This window comes from Chenopodium quinoa, unplaced genomic scaffold, assembly GCF_001683475.1.
Source record: "Chenopodium quinoa cultivar QQ74 unplaced genomic scaffold, ASM168347v1, whole genome shotgun sequence".
Lineage (NCBI taxonomy): Eukaryota > Viridiplantae > Streptophyta > Magnoliopsida > Caryophyllales > Amaranthaceae > Chenopodium > Chenopodium quinoa.
The window spans coordinates 2,568,226-2,594,884 of NW_018742630.1; the positions used below are offsets into that span (position 1 = coordinate 2,568,226).

The window sequence follows — 26,659 nt, forward strand, 5'->3', positions numbered from 1 at the left end:
GGATTTTTCTCCACCAATCAGCATCCGACACGTGGGCCAGCCAGGTTTCGCCACGTGTCCTTCATGTAGGCCAATAGGAGTCTGCCACGTGTCATCAAGAGATTCGTCCTCCTTGGACCAATTGCAATGTGACACGTGTCCACCCATGCCAAATGGGAAAACCGGCCAACAAGGCCCAATCATTGTGGGAGGCCCAGTCAGCCTTAAGTTTAACCTAAACCTAGTACTGGCACGCATCCCAAGGCATATAAATATGCCCATTAATCCTCATTAAGGGGGATTACACACATTTAACACTCTCACCTAGAGAGACCCAATTACTTTTATTTCCGCATTAATTATTCCTTAATCAGGTGCTAACTTGACCGTCGGAGGCGGATCTCCAATCGTCCGGAGCATCCGTTTGTTTTGCAGGTACAGGCGTCCGGTTCCAGTCTCAGAATTGTAACTCTCCCGCAGGACATCAGAAAACCCCGAAACAATATTAATAAATAGAGAGTGGGCCCCATTAACGGAATTTTTTAACAGTGGGATAACGACAAGTTACCGTATGGAAACAAAATGTATATTGGGATTACAGTGTAAAAAGTAATATAAGTTGGGACACAACATAGAATGGTGAAATTAATAGGGTTACTATATAGAAAAACCTAAAAGAATTTATTGACAATTACAAGTATACGTTTAGAAGAGGATAGTTAGGTGCTTAGGTCATAGTTTCTACTGACGTGGCTAATTAATCCAAAAATGAGTTGACAATTGACAAACCAAACCAACTCATAACCAAAATTTTTAGCTAATTCTAAGGATCAAGCAAATCACACGTGGATGCTACGTCAATGTATATTTATTATAGGCTTATAGCAAATCACTTTCCCTTCGTTATCTCCACCTATATACCAAATACCAATTCACGTGTTCTTTTACTTTCCTATTCATGTTAAAATACTCTCTTGATCTCATAATAAACGATCGAGTTTACCTATATTCGAAATTAGTTATCACGTTTTATAATTAATCGTACCAATAATACAGAGTATGTGATTGAGTGATTGGTCTTACTTATCTCATTATTTTTATCAAAGATGATGATGATATAGTTGATAGTGTCTTATACGTCTCTTTATATACTCGTGTAATCTGCTTACACTTGTTGACAACTAAACAATTGTTAAATCATCTTCTTTAACGTTTCAAAAATTTTGATCATAAAATTAAATACATCCCTTTAAATCTTTGGGAATTTCTGGGTTGTTTTTTGGAGGAATTATTTTTCCAGAATTGCATTTTAAAAATCCCAAGAAATTAGCTTTTGAAATTTCAGCAGGTTAATTGCAATTTATATATTTGTTTAACAGAGGAAATGTTACTGAAACCCATTATTGTTTCTTCTAAAAGATAGATCCTTTTTATTTTATTCTTTTTATTTTATTTTTATTGCAGGAAATTAAAATACGCCAAAACCAAGATCACAATCAATTTCAGAGTATTTGCATGTAAGCTTCCTCGTTTCATCTTTAATTTGATTCTCCCATAATATTTTTTGGGAATGATTAAAAAAGGTAGAGAATATTCGATTATAGCTTTACTTTTGCTGTAAAAGGTTGAATCATAGTTTGGGTTTTTAATTTTGTTTTTATATTTAATTTATAAATACTTCGTTTATATTTTGGGTACATTTGACTAAGTGTCTAAGTGTATACTTTTCTTGTCTTATGACTTCTGAAGTAATAAGTCAACCAATTAATTCTTGTTCTTTTTGTATTGGAATCAATTTGTCTATAATTCATTGATTTGTAAGGTTGTGGGTTAATCTATAATAGTTGATTACGACATAATCGTATTACATTATTACTCCCTCGGTGTCTTAATACATGTCGGTTAATTTAGTGGGGTGGCCGTGACAGTTGATGTGATACAAAACAAAAATTATTATTCAAATTGTTGTGGTTAATTCAAAATGAAATTATGAATAAAAGTAAGGTACGGAAGGAGTATCTTATAAAACTTTCTCGTAAATTATATCTAGTGAAGTAGTCTTACATTTGTTCAGTGATCAAGTTTCCATTGGAGAGAAGGTTGCATATATTTGGCCCTCTTCACGTGGACTACTACACGATTTTAAAGAAAGATTTGGCTAATGTTAATGACTAAAATGTATTATGCAAGTGATTATACAACTGTCTTAGGCGAAAGCCTTGTGCACCTTAGAGTTGGCTAGTTAAGCCAAAGTATCAGATCAGTTGGAAAGTTGAGTTATGCATTGATTCTTGAATTTTTTACCGAGTTGGCCAATTAAGACAGCTTCCGAGATCAGTTTTTGGTTAGCAAAGTATGTTCGTTCCCCTGGTCTGGCTCCATGATATTGCTATCTGTTTCTAAAAGGCTACTTATACAGGCTTTTAAGAAATAAACTGATGTTTCGTAAAGTTATTTGAAGCTGCTTGTAGCTGTGAGGACAATGTGGCTGCTTAGCTACCGAAATCACTTCTACAGCAAGCATAATTTGTTTAGAGGTTTTAGCTTTTGTGTTGGGTTTTGAAGAGTCATCCTGTCCTTATATGCCTTTTCCTCTAAATCTCTATGCTTTGTACAATTTTCTATTTGCTTATGCTTCTGTTCTTACATTAAGGTAACTTATTGTGACACCATGCTTGGAAACGGAGTTCTTGGTATTCTTTCAGAAACTTGTAACAAGTGGGAAAGACGAGCTCCTTTAACACCAGCTCATTGTGCTCGACTTCTACACACTGGAAAAGGTAAATCTGGTGTAGCTCGGATAATTGTCCAGCCATCTACCAAGAGAATCTACCATGATGCCCTTTATGAAGAGGTTGGCTGTGAAGTATCTGAGGACTTATCAGAATGTGGTCTTATTGTGGGAGTCAAACAACCAAAGGTAGTTTGATTAATGCTTGTCTTGCCAATGAATACACTTATTGTTTTCTTCATAAAATGGTTTTAAAATGAATAATCATTTGGCGGCAGTTGGAGATGATCCTTCCTGAGAGAGCCTATTCTTTCTTTTCACATACCCACAAAGCACAGAAAGAAAGCATGCCTATGCTAGACAAGGTGTGTATAGCTATGTTATGTTGTGTTTCCTGCTATGTGATTCATGTGAATTGTGATGGTTGTGCTGCAGCTTATACATATGTCACTTGTAGATTCTGGCAGAGAGTGCAACTTTGTATGACTATGAGCTCATTGTTGGAGATCATGGGAAAAGGTTACTGGCATTTGGAAAATATGCCGGCAGAGCTGGAATGGTCGACTTTTTGCATGGCTTAGGACAACGTATGTTCCATCTCCACTCTATTTCTTTAGCTGCTTTCTTGTAGAAATATTCTTTGAAGATTTGAGCACTCTTTCTCCGGGCTAGAAAGCTCAAACATTTATTAGTAATATGATCTCCAAAAAATACATTGCATAAGAAGTAATAAGAACACAGCATCAGTCACTAAAAGCAAGAATAACTTAGATCCAATTATCCTGACATCAGCAGCATGTATGTACATCAATAGAGCACTAACAGAGAAATCATTTATCTTGGTATCTCTTCTGCCTTCCCAGCTCAGTATCGTAAGTGCAAAAACAGCATCATAGTGTTGTAAGTTTTGTAAGTTGTACTACACAGCCTTATTCATGCAGTAACAAAGAAGCTGTCAATTTTTATTTTTGTAAAATAATGTTCTCTGCTGTGTTACCCTTCCTCTCTCATTACTTTTCTTCTAATTTTATGTTTTGATCAAGAAAAAGAATCTCTGCCTAATTACTAAGGGAATATACAGATATTGACACATCAATTTGGTTCTCTGGCTTTCTAATTTTATTGTTTTGTGTCTAAATGATCTTGATTTTACAAATTTACAGGTTATCTTAGTTTTGGATACTCAACACCCTTCCTTTCCCTGGGTTCATCTTACATGTATACTTCTTTGGCTGCTGCTAAGGCTGCAATCATATCCGTGGGTGAAGAGATCTCCTCTCTCGGTCTTCCATCTGGCATCTGTCCTCTTGTTTTTGTCTTTACTGGAAATGGAAATGGTATTACTCTGCCTTGGTAATCCTTGTCCAATTATGAATGTATTTCCATTCCTGCATGATAATGAGAGTGTATTAGATTTGATTTTTCCCAACAATTAGTTAACTATGTAACGACTCAATGATTTATTAACTTAATTCTTTTTTTTTTTTGTTCATAAGTGAACTATTTCTGTCTCTTGATCAGTTTCTCACTTACCATACTCCTTTCCTATACTTCCTTTTTCTATGAAACTGTTGGAAGTTTGGATCAATGTGTGGGTTAGGTTTTGGTTGAGACATTGTTGTTACCGAGACTAAGTTATATGTTTTGATATCTATCATAGTTTCACAAGGCGCACAAGAGATACTCAAGCTTCTTCCTCATACCTTTGTGGATCCTAGCAGACTCCCAGAATTGTTTGAAAAGGTAATCAGTCTATTCATAAGAGTAGTAGTTCTACTTAAGACTTAAGAGTACCGATAAGTGTATACAAAATTTTTTGTGTAGCATTAGGCGCATAATAGAATGCACTCCCTTCATCAAGACTTGTCACATTGTCCTAAGTAATTTTTCGTTTTTTTGAAATATTTACATGATTAACTAAGGATCCTTTGTTTTAATTGTATGCTCCCTCCCTCTCCCCTTCACTTATTACAATAGGGGTATCATGCAAATCCAAGCATGATCTTTTATTATTTTAAGAAGTGTGACGGACTTTTTCTGTTCATCATTTTTATGTAATATACTAGCTTCTTACATTTTCCAAAAATCATTTAGCAATATCACATCTCTATTGTGGAGTGAGGTTAACTAAAAGGTAGCTTTACTCCATTGCAAATCAGAGAATATTTTTATGACCTTTTTGAGATGTTGATGCTTTTCTAATTTTCTGCTTTCTCAAAATTGTGGGAATAAATTTTTAACTAATTTAATATTTTGGGTAACAGTTAACCGGAAGGAGAATTCAAAGGAACTGGGCTAACTTGTGTGATATGTGTTTGGTGTTCTGAGGACACCTTGCCCTTTTATTTGTGTACTCTGTTGGCTGCTCATGTGTCAAACATTACACCTTATTATGAAATAAAAGTCAAAGAATGACAGTAAGCAGTTTGGGATGTCTGCCTAAAATCTTTACCGCAACTGTACCTGAAATGATTATAATAACATAATCCTGAGAATAAACTGGCTGTCTGCCTGTCTGGACATACTATGTTAATTAACAATAATGGCACGTCTGCATGCTCTGTGGAGAGTGTTTAGGCAGAGTGTCCTGGTCCCTTGTCTTCTCTTAGCTGTTCGTTGTTTCAATTTTTAGCTTGCGATGAAAAATATAAGCTTTTCACTGGGTATATAATCTGTGTTTAAAGTGGAAATTTCTTTCGCTTGTCTGTTGTATGCTCAAGATTATTTGTTCTAGGTCTACTGTTGCTTTTCTACCTATTTAGCACCCTTGACATATTTCATACTGGATGCCAGAATCAGCAATCTCAGGGATCAAAGAGACTCTTCAAAGTATATGGTTGTGTTGTAACGAGTAAAGATATGGTTGAACCAAAAGACCCAAGTAAAATCTTCGATAAAGTAATGCTCTTCCCTCCCTCAAAAATGTGTTGAAATTTTTGAAACAATTTCATTATTATGGCAATTTATGTAAAAGTTTCTCTAACACTGCATTTTTTTTTTTCTATTCAGGCTGACTACTACTCACACCCAGAGCATTACTCTCCAATTTTCCATGAAAGAATTGCTCCATATGCATCTGTCATTGGTGTGTGACTTATTTCCATTTTAATCTGTCAATTGTTATGAACCTCAGAGTCATTTTTTGTTTCCATTATAGGAATATTGTATTATTATTATTAATTCTCAGTTGGACTCTGAATAACTTGTGCTAGTGCAGTGCTATATTTTTTCCATTGATTATTATTAAGTGAGATGCTTTTATAGTTATAGACTCTCGACTTCTCGAGTCCCAATCCATAGATGCTTTAGAGTTTGGACTGAAAATAGAACATAATCTTCCCAGTCACTGTCAGTGCATTCTAGCTATTCCATTTAGTATACACATTACTACTAGTAACTTTGAAAGGGAGTTGAGCATAATTAATCCTTGGATTTAAAAATTCTTTTCAGATTATGGAAAAACATTTCACCACTTCTCAGAAAATTCTAAGGAAAAATAAAACTATCGACTGATCCAATTATGCTAAAAAATGAAAATTTTCTGCTATTTATAGTTTGTATTGTCTCTGTGTAATTTGATTTCTTATTTATTACTTGATTTTTTTTGGGAACAGTCAATTGCATGTACTGGGAACAAAGATTTCCTAGGTTTCTGACCACCAAGCAGCTTCAAGATTTAAAGAGCCAAAGATGTCCACTTGTTGGTATTGCCGATATCACATGTGACATAGGAGGATCCATTGAGTTTGTTAACCAAGCCACCACCATTGACTCACCTTTTTTTAGGTAACATGATCAAAGTTTCTTTTTACAATTTAGGAAATGCAAACATGTAACTTGGTTGCCTCATTTCTTAGTTCACCCTAGTTCTCTTCATCTGTACAGCTGACAAGATGATTAGTTTCTAGGAGATTATTTGTATCAAACTGTAAAAAACTCTGGCAAAATCAGTAGAAATTCAAATAAACCTGGAGGCCATATAGGATTGAAATCCTTGGTGTAGTGTAAATAGTAAGTAGGCTGTAGATTAGACTTGCAGATGTAGACTTCCCTATATCAGTTGACTGAAATTGGGCTCATGTTATAAAATTTACTGTCTGCAGGTTTGATCCACTGACGGAATCATACCATTATGACATGGAGGGTACTGGTGTAATATGCTCAGCTGTCGACATCCTCCCTACTGAGTTTGCCAAAGAGGTATGCTATATGTTGTAAAGATAGATTTTTTTTTTTTTGGCATTTTATAGCTTGTTTAAGAGATGTTGGTTCATTCTGGGTTGGAAAATGGCTGTTTAAGTCATAAGTATTAAGGAGTAACACATTTTTCTCTAACAATATGTGCTTATGTGTAAAGGCTTCCCAACATTTTGGCACTATCCTGTCACAATTTATTGGTCACTTGGCTTCCACAAAAGATTTTGATGTTCTACCTCCCCATTTGAAACAAGCTTGTATAGTACACAGGGGAGCACTTACACCCTTATATGAGTATATTCCTCGTATGCGAGAATCTGCTTCAGAGTAAGCTTCTGAATCTTTTGTGTCTTCTGTCAATAGATTATCTGTTACCCTATTTTACATGGTTTCCCCTTTTCCAAATTTGGGTTACATCATAATATGATATGAACATCTTTTTTTCTTCTTTGTTTTCATATTTTGCAGTGAATTGTCCCAGAATCTGCCAGATTTCCATCCTAATAAGAAAACACACACGCAATTGGTAACTTTCTGTAACTAGTTTCCATTTCACGCTTCATACAGTTTTCCTTTACTTTATGCTCTATAGTTCACTGAAACCAGTGTAAGTTATCCTATTCAAATTATCTTTTGGACCGTAGGGTTGATCATTTGGTTTCATGGAACCTTTCATTTCAGCAATAATTTCCTCTATATAGGAATAATTGGTAATTTGGGCAGGTGTCTTTGAGTGGTCATCTGTTTGATGACTTTTTGATAAACGAGGCTTTGGATAGAATTGAAGCAGCAGGAGGCTCCTTCCGCTTGGTGAAATGTCATGTCGGCCAGAGTGCTGATTCTACTTCATACTCGGAGCTTGAAGTATGTAACTCTGAACCACTCCCATCCCCATTTTTTATTTCGATATTTAATAAAAACTAATCTTCTTTTAAGTTCTAATTATATTTTCCAAAAAACCGGATAATAAAAGACTAGTGGGAGCACTCTTATCTCATTAGTTTGATAGTCTTTCATGAGTTACATCTTGATTCATGCTTCTAGTTGATTGATTATTGCTTCATTTTTGTTTGTGATTTTGTTATGTTTGTGACAGGTTGGAGCTGATGATAGCAAAGTTTTGGACCAAATTATTGATTCGTTAACATCTCTTGCCAATATAAGGGGAAAAAAGGGGACTGTAGAGAATCAACCAAACAAATTTTCCCTGACTGTTGGCAAGATCCAGGAGAATGGTTTAGATCATGGAAATCAGACAAAAAGAAAAGCAGGAGTACTAATTCTTGGTGCTGGTCGCGTATGCCAACCAGCTGCTGAGTTTTTAGTATCTATCAAAGACCTTTCTTCTTGCCCTTTGTTTGAGAAGTGCATGGATTTGAATATTGATGTGGAAAATGATATCCAAGTCACTGTTGCATCTCTATATCTAAAGGACGCTGAAGAGGTGTGTTGGAAAATATTATCATCCAAAATCTCTTTATGTTGTTGGCATTTAAGTCATTCAGATATAAATGAAATCAGTCATCAGAACATCTTCCCTTGTAGCTTTCTTAATTTCATTGAGCCGTAGATGGCACTGTGGCTAATTTTATTTTTCAGCACTCCTTTAAAGATAATATTGTCAAAATTAAAATCCTAGGATGCTTTTAAAACAAAATTCTCCACCTGTCCCAAAATAATATTTGTAATTGTCTTGTTTGTTTGATTTTCCCATAAATTCCTCTCAAGATCTTTGCAATGCATTTTATTTTGGTGAATGGTACTCAATTTGGGATAGATCTCCATAAAACACGTAACATATCATACAATCAAAATGCCATGTTATGCTTGTATTAATGGTGACAGTGAACCAAGTGGGTTGACCGTTTGAGCTATGTAGCTGTTTCAACTTAGAATGTCTGTTGCATATTTGGTTCATTCATAGATTATCCCTAGCAGGCTAGAATAAAACTCAGATTCAGGTGCTATATTGAACTTGTAATGTATGTTGTCTGTAGGTCATCCAAGGTATTCCAGATGCTATTGCTGTGCAGCTAGATGTGTCAGACAAAGAAAGTCTGCACAAGTATGTTTCACAGGTAATTTTGAAAAATCTTAAAGAGACTGCACTTTGCTTTAAGGAAATAATCATAACTGTGTGATATGATTATGAATGAAAATTTCCAGAGGTTTGCCTTGCTTTTAGTTACATTTGGATAGGCATCTTAACCACTTTATGTCTCTGTATATATTCACAACCTTCTCTTATAATCTAAATTCTGACTGCGGATGACTGGTGGAAAAGCCACAACTATGTATATTTATAGACTAATAAGCTAATATATCAGGCCATATGCTTTAAAGATTTTACCTATATATATATATATATATATATATATATAGAGGTGGCATCTCATAGAATTCTGCTTTAACAGTGAGATTTCTGCTCCATTGTTATTTAATTTCAAGGCTTATAAGCTTGTATTGTGATTTTAAAAGATGAAACTTATTGCTGTGTGAATCTCAGGTTGAAGTTGTTATTAGTCTACTTCCTCCGAGCTGCCATGTTGCAATAGCGAAAGCTTGTATTGAGGTACCTTTGGTTTATAATTTATTTCATGTTTTTTTCCAACCCCGTAAGCTATCTGATTACTAACTACCATGCATATGTATATGGAACTGTCTATTTGTCAAAAAAAAAAAAAAAAAAAAAATGCAAAGTAATACAAGCAGTTACACCTAAATGATGAGGAAAAGTATTCATATTCAACTCTTAGGTCAAATAAACATATTGGCTATGTGGGAATATAAAGAGAGTAAGGTCTTGCAGTGGTGTGGCTTTTTGTGTGTGATTGTGTATGCATGTTCAGATTCGGATTATTAGGGCAGTGATACAATTTTCTGGACTAAATGATGCTGCCCCCTTTTCTAGGCTTCAATTTTAGCTGATATACAACATTACTTGCAAGCAGAATTGTTAATTATTATAATTTCATGTAATAAGCTGTTTGCTAAAGATGGTAGCAAAACTAGCAACTGCTGGCATGTTACCTGTTTCAATGTCTCAGTCTGCAGTAACACATCATTAAATACTTAAATACTATGTTTATTGGTCCATAGGATGATTAGACTAGCGCTTAATATAGAATTTTGTATGTTACAAAAAGTGTGCTGCATCCAGCAACAATGGAACATTGATGGCAGCAATACAGTACTCAGCTAATCATGTAAAATTGCATATACAATCATATGAATTCTTTTATTTTCACGATGCAGCTTAAGAAGCATCTGGTTACTGCTAGCTATGTTGATGATTCTCTGTTGAAGCTTGATCAAGATGCGAAGGATGCTGATATAACAGTTATTGGTGAGATGGGCCTTGATCCTGGGATAGGTAAATCTACAATGAACTTCTTTTTTTTTTTTTTTTTCTTTTTTTTTTTTCCTTTCCCCCCACCCCCCCCCCCCCCCCCCCCCGCGGGTTCCCCCATAGATCTTGACATTTTATTAATAGATGAAATGGAAAGTTCATAGTAGCTCTATACATCAGATTCCATCTTTAGTGAATGTCTTCATTTCCCTGTGTACTGCACTAATAGTAACACATCTCAAGATCGGAAACCTGAGCTCATTTGGATTATGGACTTTTACTTTGTATACTTGTGATAGATGATAAACTGTTAATGTGAAGGACTGTAGAGAAGACTTAACCAGCCTCTGAATACATCCTCAACTTTGGTTTTGCAAATTCTTGAGTATGCATTTGACATTTATCCAATGTAATCATTTTAAGTGTTGCAGATCACATGCTGGCAATGAAAATGATAAACGAAGCACATACCAAAGGGGGAAAAGTTTGTTCATTTACTTCTTATTGTGGAGGTCTTCCGTCTCCAGCAGCCGCCAACAATCCGTTAGCCTATAAATTCAGGTGTGTGTCCCCTTTATATCTCAGTTATACCAAGAAAGTTTTTTTCTTTTTGGGGGGAGGGGGGAGAGGGGTTTGCCTTATGTATTCAATGCATGTAAACATAGAGATTGGTATATATAAAAGAACTGATGACATGAATCATCAGTTCCTCCTTAAATATGTTATTAACTGTTGACATGATTCCAGTTAATCTGTGTAATAATTACAAAATTCTTTACCTCCTTGGCTCCTTGCCTAAGATAAGGTGCACAAAACTGACAATGCCGCAGGAAAAAATGGTAATTTTTGCGGCTTGTAATCAAATGCTAGTTATTTCTGCTTAAATATTTGAGCAGTTTGAATTAAAATCTGATACCTAATTATCTTTTTGTTAGAATATTTTACACAAATAGTAGCAGCAAGGCCAGTCGACAGTAACTAACATATAGATGATAATTGAAAGCTACTTCAACCTTAAATCACTACCTCACCGAATTTTACTTTCAACTTTAGCAGTCAATTTACTAATCACTACTTGAAAGCTTTTGCGGAAATACCTTTCAAAGAACGAACCTGTTTTAGAATCAACAAATGTTTATTTTGCAAAAGCTCGAAGTTTGTCGCCCACATATAATACTTATTTCCTCCTTTTGTGCATTCAGTTGGAACCCTGCTGGTGCTTTGAGAGCTGGCCGTAATCCTGCCACATATAGATCTCATGGAGAAGTGAAACAAGTTAATGGTAAGCTCCCGTAATGTTTGAAAGTTTAATTCAATATTTATCCCAGGCTTATTCTACCGCCTCCACCCACTCTTCAGTTAAAAAGAATTTTGAATCCTGTGTTTGGTGAAAGCTGCCTTTGTTCTAATAATTATGGTTAAACTTAGCCTCTGTCCAAATTCTATACATCAAGCTGCCTTGAATATTTCTCAAGGTTTCTTTGAATATACTTGGAAAATGCTTTGTACTATAAATTTATTTCACAATCCATTTTTATTTATTTTTGGTCTGCAGGGGATAATCTGTATGATTCAGCTGTGAGGTTTCGGCTGCCTGACTTTCCAGCTTTTGCATTAGAAGTCCTTCCAAATCGTAACTCTCTGATTTATGGAGACATCTATAAAATTGGAGATGAAGTATCAACAATCTTCCGAGGAACTCTTCGTTATGAAGGCATGGCAATCATTTTAGCTCTGACTTTGCTATCTAGGCCATTTAAAACTTGACATTGTGGAAGCGAAACATAGTTTGTTACTGAAGTTTTAATTAATTCTGCTCCAGGTTTCGGTGAGATTATGGGGACATTAGCAAGGATTGGTTTCTTTGACACTGAAGCTCAAACAATCCTTAAAAGTTCCGAGAGACCTACTTTTGTAACATTTACACTGAAGCTCCTTGATATTGAGGAGACTTTATCAGGCTCTGATATCGGAGAGACTGATATTGCAGAAAGGATCATATCACTTGGACATTGCAAAGAACAAGCAGTTGCCTTAAAGACTGCCAGGACAATCATGTGAGTTTAGAAGTATTTCTGTGCTGATATTGAGTTTGTAGGAGTCTAAGGCTCTAAGCTGTCCTTTGATAACTCATAGCTTCTTCCCTGTTCTCTTGTGATGATAACTGGTTGCTTGATTCTTTTAATTTCTTGACTAGATTCCTGGGATTTTGTGAGCATACATTAATACCTTCTACATGCAAGAGTGCATTTGATGTCGCTTGTCTCCGCATGGAAGAAAGACTTTCTTATTCTATCATAGAGCAGGTACTACTCCTCACGCACTGTACTGAACCTTTACTTGCTGTAGTGACATCCCTTTGCTATGTTGGAAAACCTACCCAGAGTTCATTCATAAAAAATAACTGTACTCATCTGCCTGTGTATATAATTTATGCAATTTTCTTGTTTTGTAATTTATTATCATGACTGTGGGTCTATCAGGATATGGTCCTTCTGTATCATGAAATTGAGGTAGAATTCCCAGAATCCCAAAAGATAGAGAAACACCAGGCAACTCTCTTGGAATTTGGAAAGACCGAAAAAGGAAGAATGACAACTGCCATGGCACTGACTGTAGGAGTTCCTGTAGCAATTGGAGCCCTGGTAACATCTTTCACCGTCATCTTTTCTGTTGTATTGCTCAAACAAATGCTTTAAGGCTGATCTTCTTCCCCTTTACTTTTGGGTGTGAAATAACAGCTCTTGCTTTCAAACAAGATAAAGTCTAGAGGAGTTTTGAGGCCCATCGAACAGGAAGTTTATGCTCCAGGTAAATCTAAACTACTATGTATTTCATTAGAATCATGTGTGCACATATCTCTGAGAAAAAACAGATTCTACTAAAACTTCATTGAAGAACGGACCATATCCAATTCTTTAAACTTCCAATTTGTAATTTCATCTTGTTGCTCTTTTTGCCTCACGTACAATATAGGTCGTCATTAATCCACTGTGACATTTTCTTTCAAGTGAAACATTTCCACCTTATCTGATATGCATGAAAGTTCAATTAGAATATAGTAAAACGGGCAGAACATCAATATTAGGGCGTTACAAGAGGTTACTTACTAGAAATTCATATTACCATGCATAAAAACAGTCCTGTTCTTCATGCATGGGGATGTAGTTTCCTTTCTAACCATCACATTACATATTTCTACACCAAACTGTTTATGCCATTTTCTACCTTCGCCTTTTACATCAACCTGATGCACATATATTTTGGTTTTTGCAGCGCTGGATTTGATACAAGCATGTGGAATCAACTTGTTGGAGAAGATAGAATGAATCTCAGTATATATCTACCAGTTTCAATCAACTAATTTAATCCTCGTATATATTTAGTCCAATAAACCCAATTAGTTCATTGAAATTTAGGCTCTAAACCACGACGTTTGTCAGATTTTCTGTACAGTTCATGTTACTACTGTAATTAGCCATGGCCGCCCCTGACAGATCAAGAGCTGTAAGATGTATTTATATACAACATCATAACAGTTAAACACCTTCAAATTATAAGGATCATTCAAATTATAATACCAATTTGAGGTACCGAAATCAATGTTCTTTCTTCACAGCATTTTGTGGTTGGATTTAATTTTTTATTTTTATTTTTAAAAGTAAAAACTCCATATTGTAAACACAAATTTTAAATCTGCAAAATATAGATTCAAAACAAATGAAACTTTGACGTGTTTCACGAGCTGACTTGATTCTTGATTGAGGGCCGTCAAGGCTTAATCTCGATCGAAGATAGTTGATGCAGAGCTTTGACTTATTTTTGATGTAGACCTTTGATTTGAATTCTTGATTGAGGGCCGTCGAGGATTGATCTCGATCAAAAACTATTTGATGTAGAGGTTAAACTGCACAAACTTGTGATGCGCGTTTAGGGTTTTGAGAGGTTGTTTTATGATGCAGTGTTCTTGTTTCCTCCTCTTCTCAAATGAAATAGAGAGAGCTCTATTATAGAGTGAGTGACCCCTAGGATTAGGGTCATATTTGTATTGGGATTTTGACTTGGTAATCGTGACCCTTCTATTATAGATTAACCCATTTATTGAGTTCTAACCTTCAAAAAGAACGTATTAAATTAAAGGGCTAATTTAATATTTTTCACCCAAATTAAATAATTTAATTTAACAGTCAAATAACCATTAAGTCAACAATTTGATTTTTGACCTATATAAAATTCGATGTGGCACTTATATAAATTTTATGTGCCTACACATATATACAAAGGAGAAATAGTAGATGAGATTTACTGTACCAAGTTACCAACTTAGTTTTCGGTCAGGGTCCTTCTCCTTACCGTAAAAAAAATTGTTACCAACTTAGTTGACATCAGTATATTGGTTTTATTATCACATAAATTAAATATAATGTATACTCTTTTTTTTTCTCTGGCCTCTTAGACACATTATTTACTGTATAAAAAATAATCTGGACTGGCCCGTGAGAGGTGTCAGTTCAGTACCGCTCTTTCATCTTACCGTAAAAAAAAGATTATAGTATAAAAATTAAAGCAATTTAAATTTATCATATACTCATACTTATCTACTTTGTAAAAGCAAAGAAAACTTTGAAGAGAATTTATCATTTAGTTAGTAGTCACACTCTTTTTTTTGCCATCATAATCATCCATTAATCATCATAAAGTATATATTTATCCTTAATCTGTTCAACAAAGTACAACTTTGCCACCTGAAAAAATATATATAAATAGCAGTAAATGATTAATGATAGGTAACTTTTTCTAATATCTCATTCTCTCTCTTGTATTCACTGACTTAAACGTCAGAGGGGCGTTCCCGAGTCAACTCCTGTGTAGCTCTCAGACACCCTTACAAGGCGGGGCTCAAGTACATTTGGACATCAGATATTGGACATACTCGAAATACCCTTACACATCGAGGAGAATTCTGTTTCTAGAAACAAACGGGTTTAAAACTTTAAAAGTTACTTTAGGCCTTATTTGATTATACCAGTTTCCTGTAGGCACTCAAATTTCCTAAGTACACTAAATTACGGAGTAAATCGTTTGGTTAACAAAAAAAAAAAATAGAGGAAATTAAAATTCCTAAAATTTTCAATTTTCCACATAATGTTCGAATTACCCACCATCTAAGTAATTCAAATTTTCTAGTAACTTTAATTTCCTTCTTACCAACCAAATAAATTAAATCAATTTCCTATGAAATGTTTTTGGTTAAAAATATATCAGGATTGCAAAAGACAAATTCTCCACCGTACGGGCATAGGGTCTAATACATTGTTTTAAAAATAGTTATTTGGTTACTAAAATGAAAAATGATACCAATATATCATTGAATTTTCTTAAACACTCATATAAGATGTAGTTTTAATATGCGTATTTGTCTAATCTCCTCTTTCGTTATATTTCCTATTAGAGTGTATTGTGTTAATGCACAGGATATGTTATTCGTGAAAGAAAGCAATGTAGAGTTAAATGTTGGTAGTATTGAAGTCCCTTAAAAAGGTAAAAATTACTCCGTAGTAAATTAGTGGGATATGTAGTTATTGATATTAAAAAAAAAAAAAAAAAAAAGTAAAATGTATAAGATATGAGTATTGAGGTTTTAGAGGGTTGTGGTCAAGTGTTGTAAATATGACTCTTAAATAATAACGTAGATTATTTCATTATATATGTGCAATAGGAAGACTATTAATAAATACTTGCACAAAATAGTTATATTTTGCCCATTTATTAAATGTTTAATTTATTTTTTAAATTAAATTTTGTAAAATTTGACACAAGATCGAACTTTGTATTGTAAATTTATAATACGTAGTATACAATATACATAGAGACCAATTGATTTATTGGGTTGAACACCTCAACAATACTAGTAAGTAGTAACAGAATAGGTTCAACATTGACTTATTGGGCTTAACATGCGAAACAAAACCCTTCACTAAAAACCCAAAAACAATAAAACCCTAAAAAACCATAATATAACTCTAAACCTAACGCCGCTTCTCTCCCCTCATTTCCTTTCTCGCAAACCAAACCTTAGCATTCTTCATCGTCTGCTACAATGGTGATTTTCTCTCTCCTCCTCTTTCTCTCTCTTCCTGAATCTACAATCGTTATACCCTCCATTTTTTCATGGTTTTACAACAATTTAATGGTTTGTTTTTGGTGATGAATTTAACAGGGAAAAGGAACAGGGAGTTTTGGTAAGAGAAGGAACAAGACCCACACACTTTGTGTGCGATGTGGTCGCCGCAGTTTCCATCTTCAAAAGAGTCGTTGCTCTGCTTGCGCTTACCCCGCCGCTCGCACCAGGAAATGTATGAACTTAATATTGATTCTGTAAATTTTAAATTTGTTCATTTTCCGCGTTTTTTTGACGAAAAATGATGAAGATTTGAACTGGGGTTTTTGACTTTTTGTTAGTTGATTGTTTTTATGTTGCTATTTGATCATTATTTTACCTGTTTGATATTGGGTTAGTGTTATTTTGGATTAATTGTTGATATTTTTACACTTCATTCAGATTAATTTGATTTTATTGTCCTTTTTATATGGGGTAATTGTATTGACATTGAGTTGAATTTCATGATCTGAGTTCAGTTTTCTTTCATATTAAGTGAAATTCAGTGTATATAAATGCTTTTTTTTGTTCAATTTGGGGTTTGATTTAGCTAAATTATTTGATTGATTTCATAAATATTCGAGTTCACGTATTTGTTTTTGTTCTGCTCATGTATGTGTTTGAATTTTGTGACAATTTTGTTTCACTCTTTTGATTGATTATCAGTCATTGATATAAGCCTATAGTTTTCATTTGTTATTTTTTGTTACACAGTATTTATTTTTGTTAAGCCTATAGTTTTTGAGTTGGTTTAATATTTCCCTTGACCTGCTAGCCACCCTGCTAACAACCTGCGCCACCAATGACCTGCATTGACATGCCTATCCTGCCCGATAACCAGGTCTACTTGCATTATTGCTAACTTGTTATATGATATTGTATATAGTTGGGATTGATTTAGTCCGAATTGACCTTGCAATCGACATTCACTGTTTTGGCTATACGCGTGCTTTTTGACTTGGACCTCTATGTTATTCATTCGTTGAGTATTAGCTGCTTATATGTGCATTGTTTTACTTGAGTTGGTTATGTTGTTCTGATTGGTTGCTTTACTGCTGGTTTGTTTTATAAGTTCAGGGTGAGCTTTTATTGATTGTGGTGTTGGTTGTTTGTGGGTGGAATTTAGATAACTGGAGTCAGAAGGCAATCAGGAGGAAGACAACCGGAACTGGGCGTATGAGGTACCTCCGCAATGTACCACGTCGTTTCAAGACCGGTTTCAGAGAGGGTATAAAGCTAAATACTTTTAACGAATAGCTTGTTTGTTTTCGTTGTAGTGTGTTTGTGTAATGGTTGTTTTGCTTTGGTTAGGTACTCAAGCAGCACCAAGGAAGCTAGGCGCAGCTGCATCAGCTTAAAGAGAGTGAAAGTTTCAGAGGGGTTAATTTGGGTACTTCAAGCATTTAACTCCATTTTTGCATCTTTGAAGTGTTCAACTAGCTTTTTTTTTTTTTTTTTTTTTTTAAAAGAATTTGGAGACATTGTATCGTGATCAGAATGATACTACTGGATTTTGTTTCTCTCTATAATGTGTTAGCTTTAAATATTTTGAGGTTTAATGACGAGATTATTAATAGTTGCAGATTTTGAGATTTGGTGATGCGTATTGTATTCTATTACTCCATATTGTTGTCATTGGTAAGGTTGATTTAGTTCGATACTCTCCTTGGCCATCTTCCCTTCTGGATTTATCAGCAATATAGTTGCGTGCAATAATTTAGTGTAGATGTCCACCATAGTCTAGTGTAAAACAGAACAGGCAAGTCAGCTTTGCCATTTTTCTTTCTTGCAGGAATCACTACTTCAATTCTTTTATTAATGAAATCTACAACACCGTCAAGCAAATAATACATTTAGTTAGACAAACAATTAACGGTGAAAGAGATGTTTGAAAGAGTTTGATACACTGCTGGAACACAAATTTCCATTAATCATCGTATTATCAAACACAAAATACTAACTTAAACCTGCTCAATTGATCAATTCCTTCAGTAGTCAAATTCAACACTGGTTGAAATACTGTGCAAGCAAGAAGCTCTTGAGTAACATAACGGAAAAAAACACTGCAGTTGTTCAGGTTTGAAAGTAAGAGATAAAAGACCATCCATCATGTGCGGCAAAATCTGTTTATTTAAACTCGACACCAAATACTTTTGGGGTTCTTGGCAAACTCAGGCATGCATATTTGATTCAAAAACCCACCACTATGAATAATTTTCATTTCTTAAAGATAAACAAGTCTTTTGTTGATAATAAGTTAATAGCAGGAAATCAGTAACTGATACCTAAAAAGAATGTATATTTACACAATGTCCCCCAGTCCCACTATAATCACAGTAACTGATCGATTCCCTAATATTCTTCTAGCTGCATTGCCTAAAACAGAAGTTAAATGACAATCAATTTTATAGGAAACCAATCTCAAAATCGTAATGCAATGGGACAATTGGGTATATATTTTTTACTCCTTAGTAAACCAAGGCAGTGTCATTTCTCTCTGGTCTCCAGCTATTTAAATACGAGTAACATGTACAAGAAAATTTTATTTACGGAGAGTTTTGAATAACTAGACACCATGCTTGGAAATAGAATTGTTGGGTTCTTTCGGAGACTTGTAACAAGTGATATTAGCACCTGCTCATTGTGCTCGACTTCTAAACCATGGCAAAGGTAATACAGACGTTGGTTGTGAGCCACCACAATCGACTCACTATTCTTTAAGAGATATGCTCTTACCTTTTCTTTTTGTAAGTGAAAAACACAACTGTGTACAGAGTAATTTGTATGGCTCTTGACTCGATTTACCTTGCCTCGTTTACCATGGTTATTAAGTTCTGAAAAGATGATATGGTTTTAGAAGCTTGTCAGTACCAAAACTGATGTTATCTGCTTCTGAAACACGAGCTTAATGAACTGTTGACGTCTTTTCAGCTAAAATTGAGCTCAGATGTAGAAAATTTTTGTTTCAGATTTGATCCACATACGAAGTCATACCACAATGACATTGAGGGTAATGGTGTGATATGCTCAGCAGTTGACATCCTGCCCACTCCCAGAAGATCTATATTGCTAAACTGATCAATAGTTCGGTTTTAAACAATGTTGGTACATTCTGATAATCTGGTTCTGAAAATGGCTGTACCTCAAGCTTTAAGTTTAAAGCATTTTTTTTTTTCTAACAATTTGATCATATTGAAAGGCTTCTCAACATTTTGGAAGCATTCTGTTGGAATTTATTGGTCACTTAGCATCAACAATAGATTTCGCAGAATTACCTCGTCTGAAAAATGCTTGTATAGTTCACAGGGGAGCACTTGCATCCTTATATGAGTATATACCTCATGTGCGTGACTCGACTTCAAAGTAAGTCTGATGCAGACACAAGAAGAAACACTGGCAAGAAGTAATACTGAGATCTCTCTTTCTACATTTAGGATTGATTATCCTTTTAATTTTAGTACTCCCAGCATTTCAAAGTTATACAATCATACGAATAGTCATTTCCATTCCTACGTGTTTGCTGCATTACTCAGATAAAAGGTTTAGAACTTACTATGGCTTCTTTCTACAGTATCGATATTACGTACCTTACACGAGCTGGAAACTAGTTTCAATGTTTAAGAACTGTGGCATGTTTTACATGCATTTTCATTCCCTTCAGCCATCCGATACATCATTTGAAACAGTACTTGTTTATGACATTTTCTACTTTTGCTTTAATTTCAAACCGATGCACATATGTTTCATGGCTTGCACTTGAAGCGATGGACATAATGCAAGCTTACGGAATCAACTTCTTGAAGAAGATATAGCGATTTCAGAACATTTGTCAGTCCCCATTATCCGATATACATTCAAATAAATCACAAACATCTTTATGTAAATCTGTACTATTCAAATAGTCCAAAGCCACATATAAATGGACAAGGGAAAAATAAATATGAGGAAATTATCATATTCTTATCATGACTGCATGATAATTGCATGCAAAATGTGGTTGTATAAGTATACTGCTACCATTTCTTAGCATACAATAGCTAAGGAAAAAACAATGTTTGCTATTTTGCAATCGGGTGCTTTAGAATATCGCTACCACAATTGGTTTCCTTTGCTACCTACCATCTCATTGATACTCTAGTGCTATGCTATAGATGTGACGAAAACACCCAAGATACTAACTGCTGTTCCACTTCATCCCAATCATGAACTTTGGTCACAAGGGGATGTTGGTTATTAGATCCAGTCTTGCACCAAGGATAAGCGTTCTGATAATCAAAAAGAAGTACTCTTATTCCAACTTCAGCACACTCTAAAGCATATCTCGGATTATCATCAATCAACACCTTTGCTCCCATTGACCTGAATACAACATAAATCACAAAAGCCAATCCCATCACTGCTAAGTCCTTAGTTCTGGATATCTCCCAATCAAGGAGCTAATTTGAACCGATAAAAATAGTAAGAAGCTCATCTACATGCATAAACATATAATCAAATCTTGATATCAAATGCAAAATCAACACACCTGCAGATCTCTGACTTGGGTTTTGATTCACCATCTAGAGCAAAGTGATTACCAAAGTGAATCTCCTCGAAGAGTCCTGAATAGTGCTTCTCAAGCCACTCAATAGTGTGATCTTTGATGACATTTTGACGAGACCTAAGAGCAAGGAAGACTCAACAAATCACATCACATGACATCATGAATGAATATTAATATATTATATCAGCAGTAGGTTATAGCAGATACATACGTGACAACAGACAAGGTGCAAAAACTTGATAGCTTGTTAAGGGTCTTTTGAGCTCCTGGGAGAGGGTAGATCCCATTCTTAAAATAAGGTGTCTTGAAAAACTCATGAACACGGATATCAGCTGCCAAAAAAAGAAGAAAAAAAGAATTCAGCCCAATATTATTAACAGCCAATAGGGACTGTAATTTTAATCCAATTAGTTATACAACAATGGCCAAAGAGATGTTATCAATTGAAAGATGATCATCCGTTGAAACATATCTCGTATTTCATAATGGAACTATAAGGACAGTCCTAGGCTCCCAGCTCATTAACAAAATATACCCACATCTATGAAATTAACACATTATCTAATTCTGTCGCAAACCAACTCATAGCTTTCCACAGAATAAGTATCAGTCGCTTCTCTGCAACTAATAGGTTTACAGAAAGTGGCGATTAATTAGAAAATTCTGATCTTGCAGGAATAACACAAACAACTTAAATAACAGCCATGTGTGGATACGGGTACTTCCAATGTGAGCAGCAGAGATACCCTACTGAGTGTTACTCGCAACAAAACATGGGAATTAAGGGAATCATTGGCTGGCATCATATTGTAGACCCAAAGAGGAGAGAAAAGTCTCTAATTACAAGTCCCCTAGAAATTTCACATAACCAAACAGCTTCTGTACAGACTGAAAGTGAATTAATATCCGGCACTCTGATATTTAAATTTTGTACAGAATTCCCAAGTGAATATATTTTCTGCACAAACTAAAAGATACTCGAATATGATAAGCTTGTTCTGTAACCAATAACAGAAAGTAGGGGGGAAAAGCATTAAAGGATCATAGCAATTTGTTCGGGCAACCAAATGTAAGATGAAAAGCAATTATGCCAACAAGTGAACAGTCCAGAGATGAATCCTGACACAGTTCTATCATAGTCAGCACGCTCCAAACTACATGTTTCCTAGTTTCTCTCCCAGTGATCAAACTGCTCCTTATCTTCTTGACTCTTCCTAACTTTTACAATCCTACATTCCTATTCCACCCACTTTAATTCGATTCGCAAAGCAACTATGTTTTAGCATCAAACAGAAGCTTATAATCCAAATTCTTCACCAGTATCGATCTTCTTTCCCACGTGACACAATATAAGACCTATTTAAGGTTGAACACTAAATTCATATTTTCAAACAATTCACTCTCTTATTTTCTATCAGAACTTCAGGAGGATCATAACTGGCTCTTTAATGTCACTCTAGTCTCAAAATCCCATTTCACTCAATGCCAAGGTACAGACAGGGAATCTACAAGATTCAGCACAAGAGAAAAGCTGAGGACAGCAAACAAAGCCCTGACATATCTGTTAAATCAGAATTCAAAAAGTGAAAAGATGTAGTCAGCTGCTACAGCATTTAAAAAGAAAAATTCATCTAATACACAACATTTATGAATGATTTATTTGAAATGAAGTAATGAAAGTCATGTTGTACTCAATGTACCTTCATCACGGGAACAATTCCAAATCTGTAAGAAAAAAAAATAAAGGAAATATCAGGCCTTGAAAAACTATCGACTACTTTCAAAATAAGATATTCATCAACAAAATACGATCGAAAGAGGGCAACCAAAGTCATTTTCATATGCATGTTTAATTGCTAAGTAGGTCAGACATATGAGTAATAAAAATAGCTGACATGCCTCAAAGCAAACTCAAGGTTGCAAAGGTATTTGGGTTTCTTAAACTAATTAAAATACGTTAATGTACAAAAAAATGGTCTCAATAAACAAAATGCATGACTTTCAACAACAGTTTCAATGTTCATTTTGATCCAATATACAAGTCATTTCAGCAATCATTACACATTGCATTCGGCATTGATATTGGATAACTTGAATTTTGGATAGACAGAATTGGCTATAATGGCGAACATTTCAGATCAGACGAAGACCAAGTAACCAATTGATGATTTTATAAGGATTAAGGACTGATATATGGAACCATGTGATCGACAATAAGGTAGAATAACCACTGCTAATCAGCATTTCAGTAGCAGATAAATGGAAAAATCGAACATAACTCAGGCTTTTCTTTCAACTGGACTCTTTCTATTTCAACTGAGGAAACTCGCACCAATAACAAGACCACTGAAAAACACGAAAACCATTGCAATTGCTACCTAATTATCAATATAAATAGGAATAGATTCAGTGAAGATTAAAAAAGTCAGGACATCTCCATGAAAGCAATACATTTTACAAAACATAAAACAACCAAATGAACTTATAAAAATATTTGAGGCCTCAGCATGTACCTTAAAGAACTCATACACGTAATATTCAGAAACTGAATGAACTGAAGAATAACGGTCAGCAATGAATCTGTTTAGGGCCGAGACAAAATTCCCAAGGACTGCACCTCAGAAAGGAAGGCATAGTCAGTAGCTGAAATAGCTATTTGGGATTCCATCACAAATGCAAAAGCATGAACTATCAGACAGAACTAACAGCCTCAAATTAATATACAGGACAATCACAATATTCCAGTTGGATCAGAGCATACATAAAAAGTACTAAAGCAAGTTAATAGCTTCATAGAAATAAAACAAACAGTCCAACCAATAACCTCATTTCAATGTCCATGCCATTGGCAACAACCAGAATCAACTCTATAAATAACTTTACATAAAAACCTATTATTATCAATCAAAATCACTCTATAGAGGCTGCAGTGAACAACAGTGTAAATCTATGAAGAAAAACAGTAAAACCCATATAAATCACTTCCCATTACCACAATTTTTACCAACTACCAAACAGGCCGTACTTATTACTTAATTACTTATATCAACAAGTAAGAACCCATTCAAATAAGAGTAATGGCCAAAACCAAAAGATCAACCAAAACCAAACAATAATCACAATTAACAATAACAAATGCAACGAATTCGAATTCGGGTTCCAAGAACTAGCAATTACCCTCATCAACATCAACAGCAACAACAATCTTCTCAGGCAATGAACCACCACCATCAGAGAAAACAGTAGAACTGCCCCTTTGACAAGCTCCACCGCCATTATTAACATCTAAAACCTCACTACCCCTTTTCTCATCTTGCAATTGCAGTTCCATCTCAGAAAAAGGTTGCTGAGAAAGAGTGAAAGCCCTAGTTTTGTATAACCCAATAACATCTTCACTCTTCAAATTGGGAGCTTTTTCTCTGAAATCAGCACAACCCTTTAAATTAAACCCAATGTTGGCAACATTGATTCTTGAGTTTTGAGAATGGTTTGAAGTTGAGATTTTTCTGTCTGTTCTAATCAACCCAGATAATCCTTTGCCTATTAAAGCAGCCATTGATTGCAATTTTTGCCTTTTTATCATTACTAATCAATCACATCATTTTCCCTCAACCTCCAACCTAAAACAATAACAAAAATTTAAGATTTTTCCCCCAAATAATTTGTGCCCAGTTGCTAATTTCAAGATTAAATACAGATTCTATGATAAATTTTCAAAAAGATTGCTAGAATCTATGATAGAATTTTATTTGGGTTTTTTAAATTAAAAAAACAAATAAAAAAAAAAAAACCCAGATTTTGTTTTTTATTTTAGGAAAATAACAAATTGGTTAAAGATTAAGAGATGAAACAAAAAAAGAAAAAAATTGTTAAAAAAATGGGAAAAGTGGGAAAATTGGTAACACTAACTGAGGAAAGTGTATAAAAAATGAGAACCTTCCGCTCTTGCTTTGATCATTCTCTCTCTTCATCACTTTAAATACAAGCATTCACCGGCCATTATCAATCAAGCCACCAATCAACATGCTCCGTTTCTTTTCTTTGTTTTTTTTTGGTGAAGGTTTTCTCTGTTATTCTCTCATAGCATAATCCACTGTATATTAAAATGTGTTCCAATAAAAGTACTTAAAATTAAGTTAGTTTGTAATATTGGTAACTAGTTCTTTGCCTAAGCAATGCTCGAATATTTATCGGAAAAAATTATATTTATATATTACTATGAGTTTGTATTTGTTTATAGATTATGTACACATTTAATATTTTATTTTCCCCTCAAAAAAATAATTTATTTATTTAGAATTGTTGTTATTGTTCTTTTATTTAGGCTGTATATTCTTTTTTTTACATAAAAAATCAATTATCTTATTATTTTTTAAGGAAAAAATAAAATAAAATAAAAGTTTTTGGCGGCAAATTTTTATTTTGGACGCGACACGTGTATTTCTAGGATAATTTTGGTGATTACTTTAATATATAGTATTAGTTCTTTGCCTGAGCATATGCTCGAATATTCACTATTTTTTTTTTGATAAATTGCTCTAAGTTTGTGTTTGTTTATAGGTTTTGTATACATTAGAATAATTATTTACGTTATCAAACTATCATAGATGAGATACATTAATATAGTTTGCTGACAAATTATGAATTTAAAATTGAGTTAGAATCTCTTGTTTTAGTGAGAAATTAACGTTTTAGTGAGAAATTAACAATTTATTTTATAGATTAACGAATGAAGATTTAAGGATTTATATAAGATTTTCTAATCTTAATATATAACTAGATGAAAGCCCGTGCGATGCACGATTTTTCATACATAAATCTCAAGAAAAGATATTTTCCTATATACTCTAAGTTTTTTTTTATAATTATTTGATTTATTTTACTATTTAATAATTTAAAAAAAACACATAATAATTTAATTAATATGTTATTGCCTATTTAAAAAGTATAATTTTTTTAATGTAATTTTTGATACGAATATATTTATTGTTGTTTTGTATTTTATTCGTTGTTGTTAGTTATATGACAATAATATGATATATTTCCAAAAAAAAATTGTAAATATGATATTTCATTGATTACATATTAGGATAGAATCTTTAATGTGTAAAGATATTTTTTTTTATAAAAATAATTTAAATTCTAAATTATTATTCGTTGTTTTTTATACTTGAAATTAAACTCTCAAATCTATGTATCATTTTGTATATTTCTTGTGATATCTTGATCTTTGAGAGATTATTTGTCTATTCAAATTTTTAAACCTAACTTTCACATGAATGTTTAAAGAAGGTAAAGTTTTTTTTATTGCTTTATAAGTTTTTTTTTAATTTTTTTTATGAAAAAACGTCTTAGTAATTGGATATTTGAACCATTAATTTTATAAGATAATTTTTTTTTTTGTAATAATTTAAATCCTAAGCACGGTTTTTTATACATAAAATCACACAAAATATAATTTTTGTAATTAGATCATACTCATAATATTTTTGATTCATTTGCTATTATTTTTGTTAAGGATATTTTTTAATTAATTTTATGTAATTTATTCCCCTAATAAATATTTTGATATGAACATTAAAAAAAATATAGATAAACATATGAACAAAACATGTAACATATGAACAAAACATGTATACTAATTATCTTCCATTTCGATAGAATCACCAACTTTGTTCACACTCATATCTCTTCCATCTA

The 26,659-nt window shown here is 33.8% G+C and overlaps 3 protein-coding genes across 6 annotated transcripts; 2 read left to right on the forward strand and 1 right to left on the reverse strand.

Annotated features, from left to right (window-relative positions):
• The first annotated feature begins 920 nt into the window (after positions 1-920).
• Positions 921-13,872, forward strand: LOC110721851 (alpha-aminoadipic semialdehyde synthase-like). Of its 2 annotated transcripts, none has more exons than XM_021901060.1 (26): positions 921-1,036; positions 1,444-1,496; positions 2,633-2,899; positions 2,989-3,075; positions 3,168-3,297; positions 3,874-4,047; positions 4,371-4,453; positions 5,504-5,608; positions 5,720-5,795; positions 6,325-6,496; positions 6,814-6,910; positions 7,068-7,234; positions 7,376-7,433; positions 7,631-7,771; positions 8,004-8,351; positions 8,905-8,985; positions 9,414-9,479; positions 10,163-10,280; positions 10,688-10,817; positions 11,459-11,538; positions 11,812-11,970; positions 12,079-12,313; positions 12,454-12,562; positions 12,740-12,901; positions 12,998-13,067; positions 13,533-13,872. In XM_021901060.1, exons 3-26 carry the CDS (start codon positions 2,651-2,653, stop codon positions 13,583-13,585), a joined length of 3,150 nt encoding a protein of 1,049 aa, XP_021756752.1. In that variant the 5' UTR covers positions 921-1,036; positions 1,444-1,496; positions 2,633-2,650; the 3' UTR covers positions 13,586-13,872. The 2 variants fall into 2 exon arrangements, with proteins under 2 accessions (XP_021756752.1, XP_021756751.1); XM_021901059.1 differs by lacking the exon at positions 921-1,036 and adding an exon at positions 1,098-1,327.
• Positions 13,873-16,209: 2,337 nt separating this feature from the next.
• LOC110721852 (60S ribosomal protein L37-3) lies at positions 16,210-18,016 on the forward strand. Its single transcript, XM_021901061.1, has 4 exons — positions 16,210-16,359; positions 16,477-16,612; positions 17,543-17,644; positions 17,728-18,016. Exons 1-4 carry the CDS (start codon positions 16,357-16,359, stop codon positions 17,772-17,774), a joined length of 288 nt encoding a protein of 95 aa, XP_021756753.1. The 5' UTR covers positions 16,210-16,356; the 3' UTR covers positions 17,775-18,016.
• Positions 18,017-20,336: 2,320 nt separating this feature from the next.
• On the reverse strand, positions 20,337-25,085 carry LOC110721853. Of its 3 annotated transcripts, none has more exons than XM_021901064.1 (7): positions 24,896-25,085; positions 24,137-24,378; positions 23,473-23,570; positions 22,660-22,684; positions 21,171-21,291; positions 20,942-21,076; positions 20,337-20,775 (listed from the first exon to the last, which is right to left on the reverse strand). In XM_021901064.1, exons 1-7 carry the CDS (start codon positions 24,946-24,948, stop codon positions 20,562-20,564), a joined length of 888 nt encoding a protein of 295 aa, XP_021756756.1. In that variant the 5' UTR covers positions 24,949-25,085; the 3' UTR covers positions 20,337-20,561. The 3 variants fall into 3 exon arrangements, with proteins under 3 accessions (XP_021756756.1, XP_021756755.1, XP_021756754.1); XM_021901063.1 differs by having other exon boundaries at positions 24,137-24,579; positions 24,896-25,084; XM_021901062.1 differs by having other exon boundaries at positions 24,137-25,084.
• Between the last annotated feature and the right edge of the window lie 1,574 nt (positions 25,086-26,659).

Bases quoted from the DNA above. Each gene is read 5' to 3' on its own strand.
- LOC110721851 (XM_021901060.1), top strand. From the start codon at position 2,651: ATGCTTGGAAACGGAGTTCTTGGTATTCTTTCAGAAACTTGTAACAAG. The intron at 3,298-3,873 runs GTATGTTCCATC...ACAAATTTACAG, and splicing joins TTTGCATGGCTTAGGACAAC to GTTATCTTAGTTTTGGATAC. The intron at 8,352-8,904 runs GTGTGTTGGAAA...TGTTGTCTGTAG, and splicing joins ATCTAAAGGACGCTGAAGAG to GTCATCCAAGGTATTCCAGA.
- LOC110721852 (XM_021901061.1), top strand. The intron at 16,613-17,542 runs GTATGAACTTAA...GGTGGAATTTAG, and splicing joins CGCCGCTCGCACCAGGAAAT to ATAACTGGAGTCAGAAGGCA. The intron at 17,645-17,727 runs GTATAAAGCTAA...TGCTTTGGTTAG, and splicing joins CAAGACCGGTTTCAGAGAGG to GTACTCAAGCAGCACCAAGG.
- LOC110721853 (XM_021901063.1), bottom strand. From the start codon at position 24,542: ATGATAAAAAGGCAAAAATTGCAATCAATGGCTGCTTTAATAGGCAAA. The intron at 22,685-23,472 runs GTACATGCTGAG...TTTTTCTTACAG, and splicing joins ACGTGTATGAGTTCTTTAAG to ATTTGGAATTGTTCCCGTGA. The intron at 21,077-21,170 runs GTATGTATCTGC...CCTTGCTCTTAG, and splicing joins TGCACCTTGTCTGTTGTCAC to GTCTCGTCAAAATGTCATCA.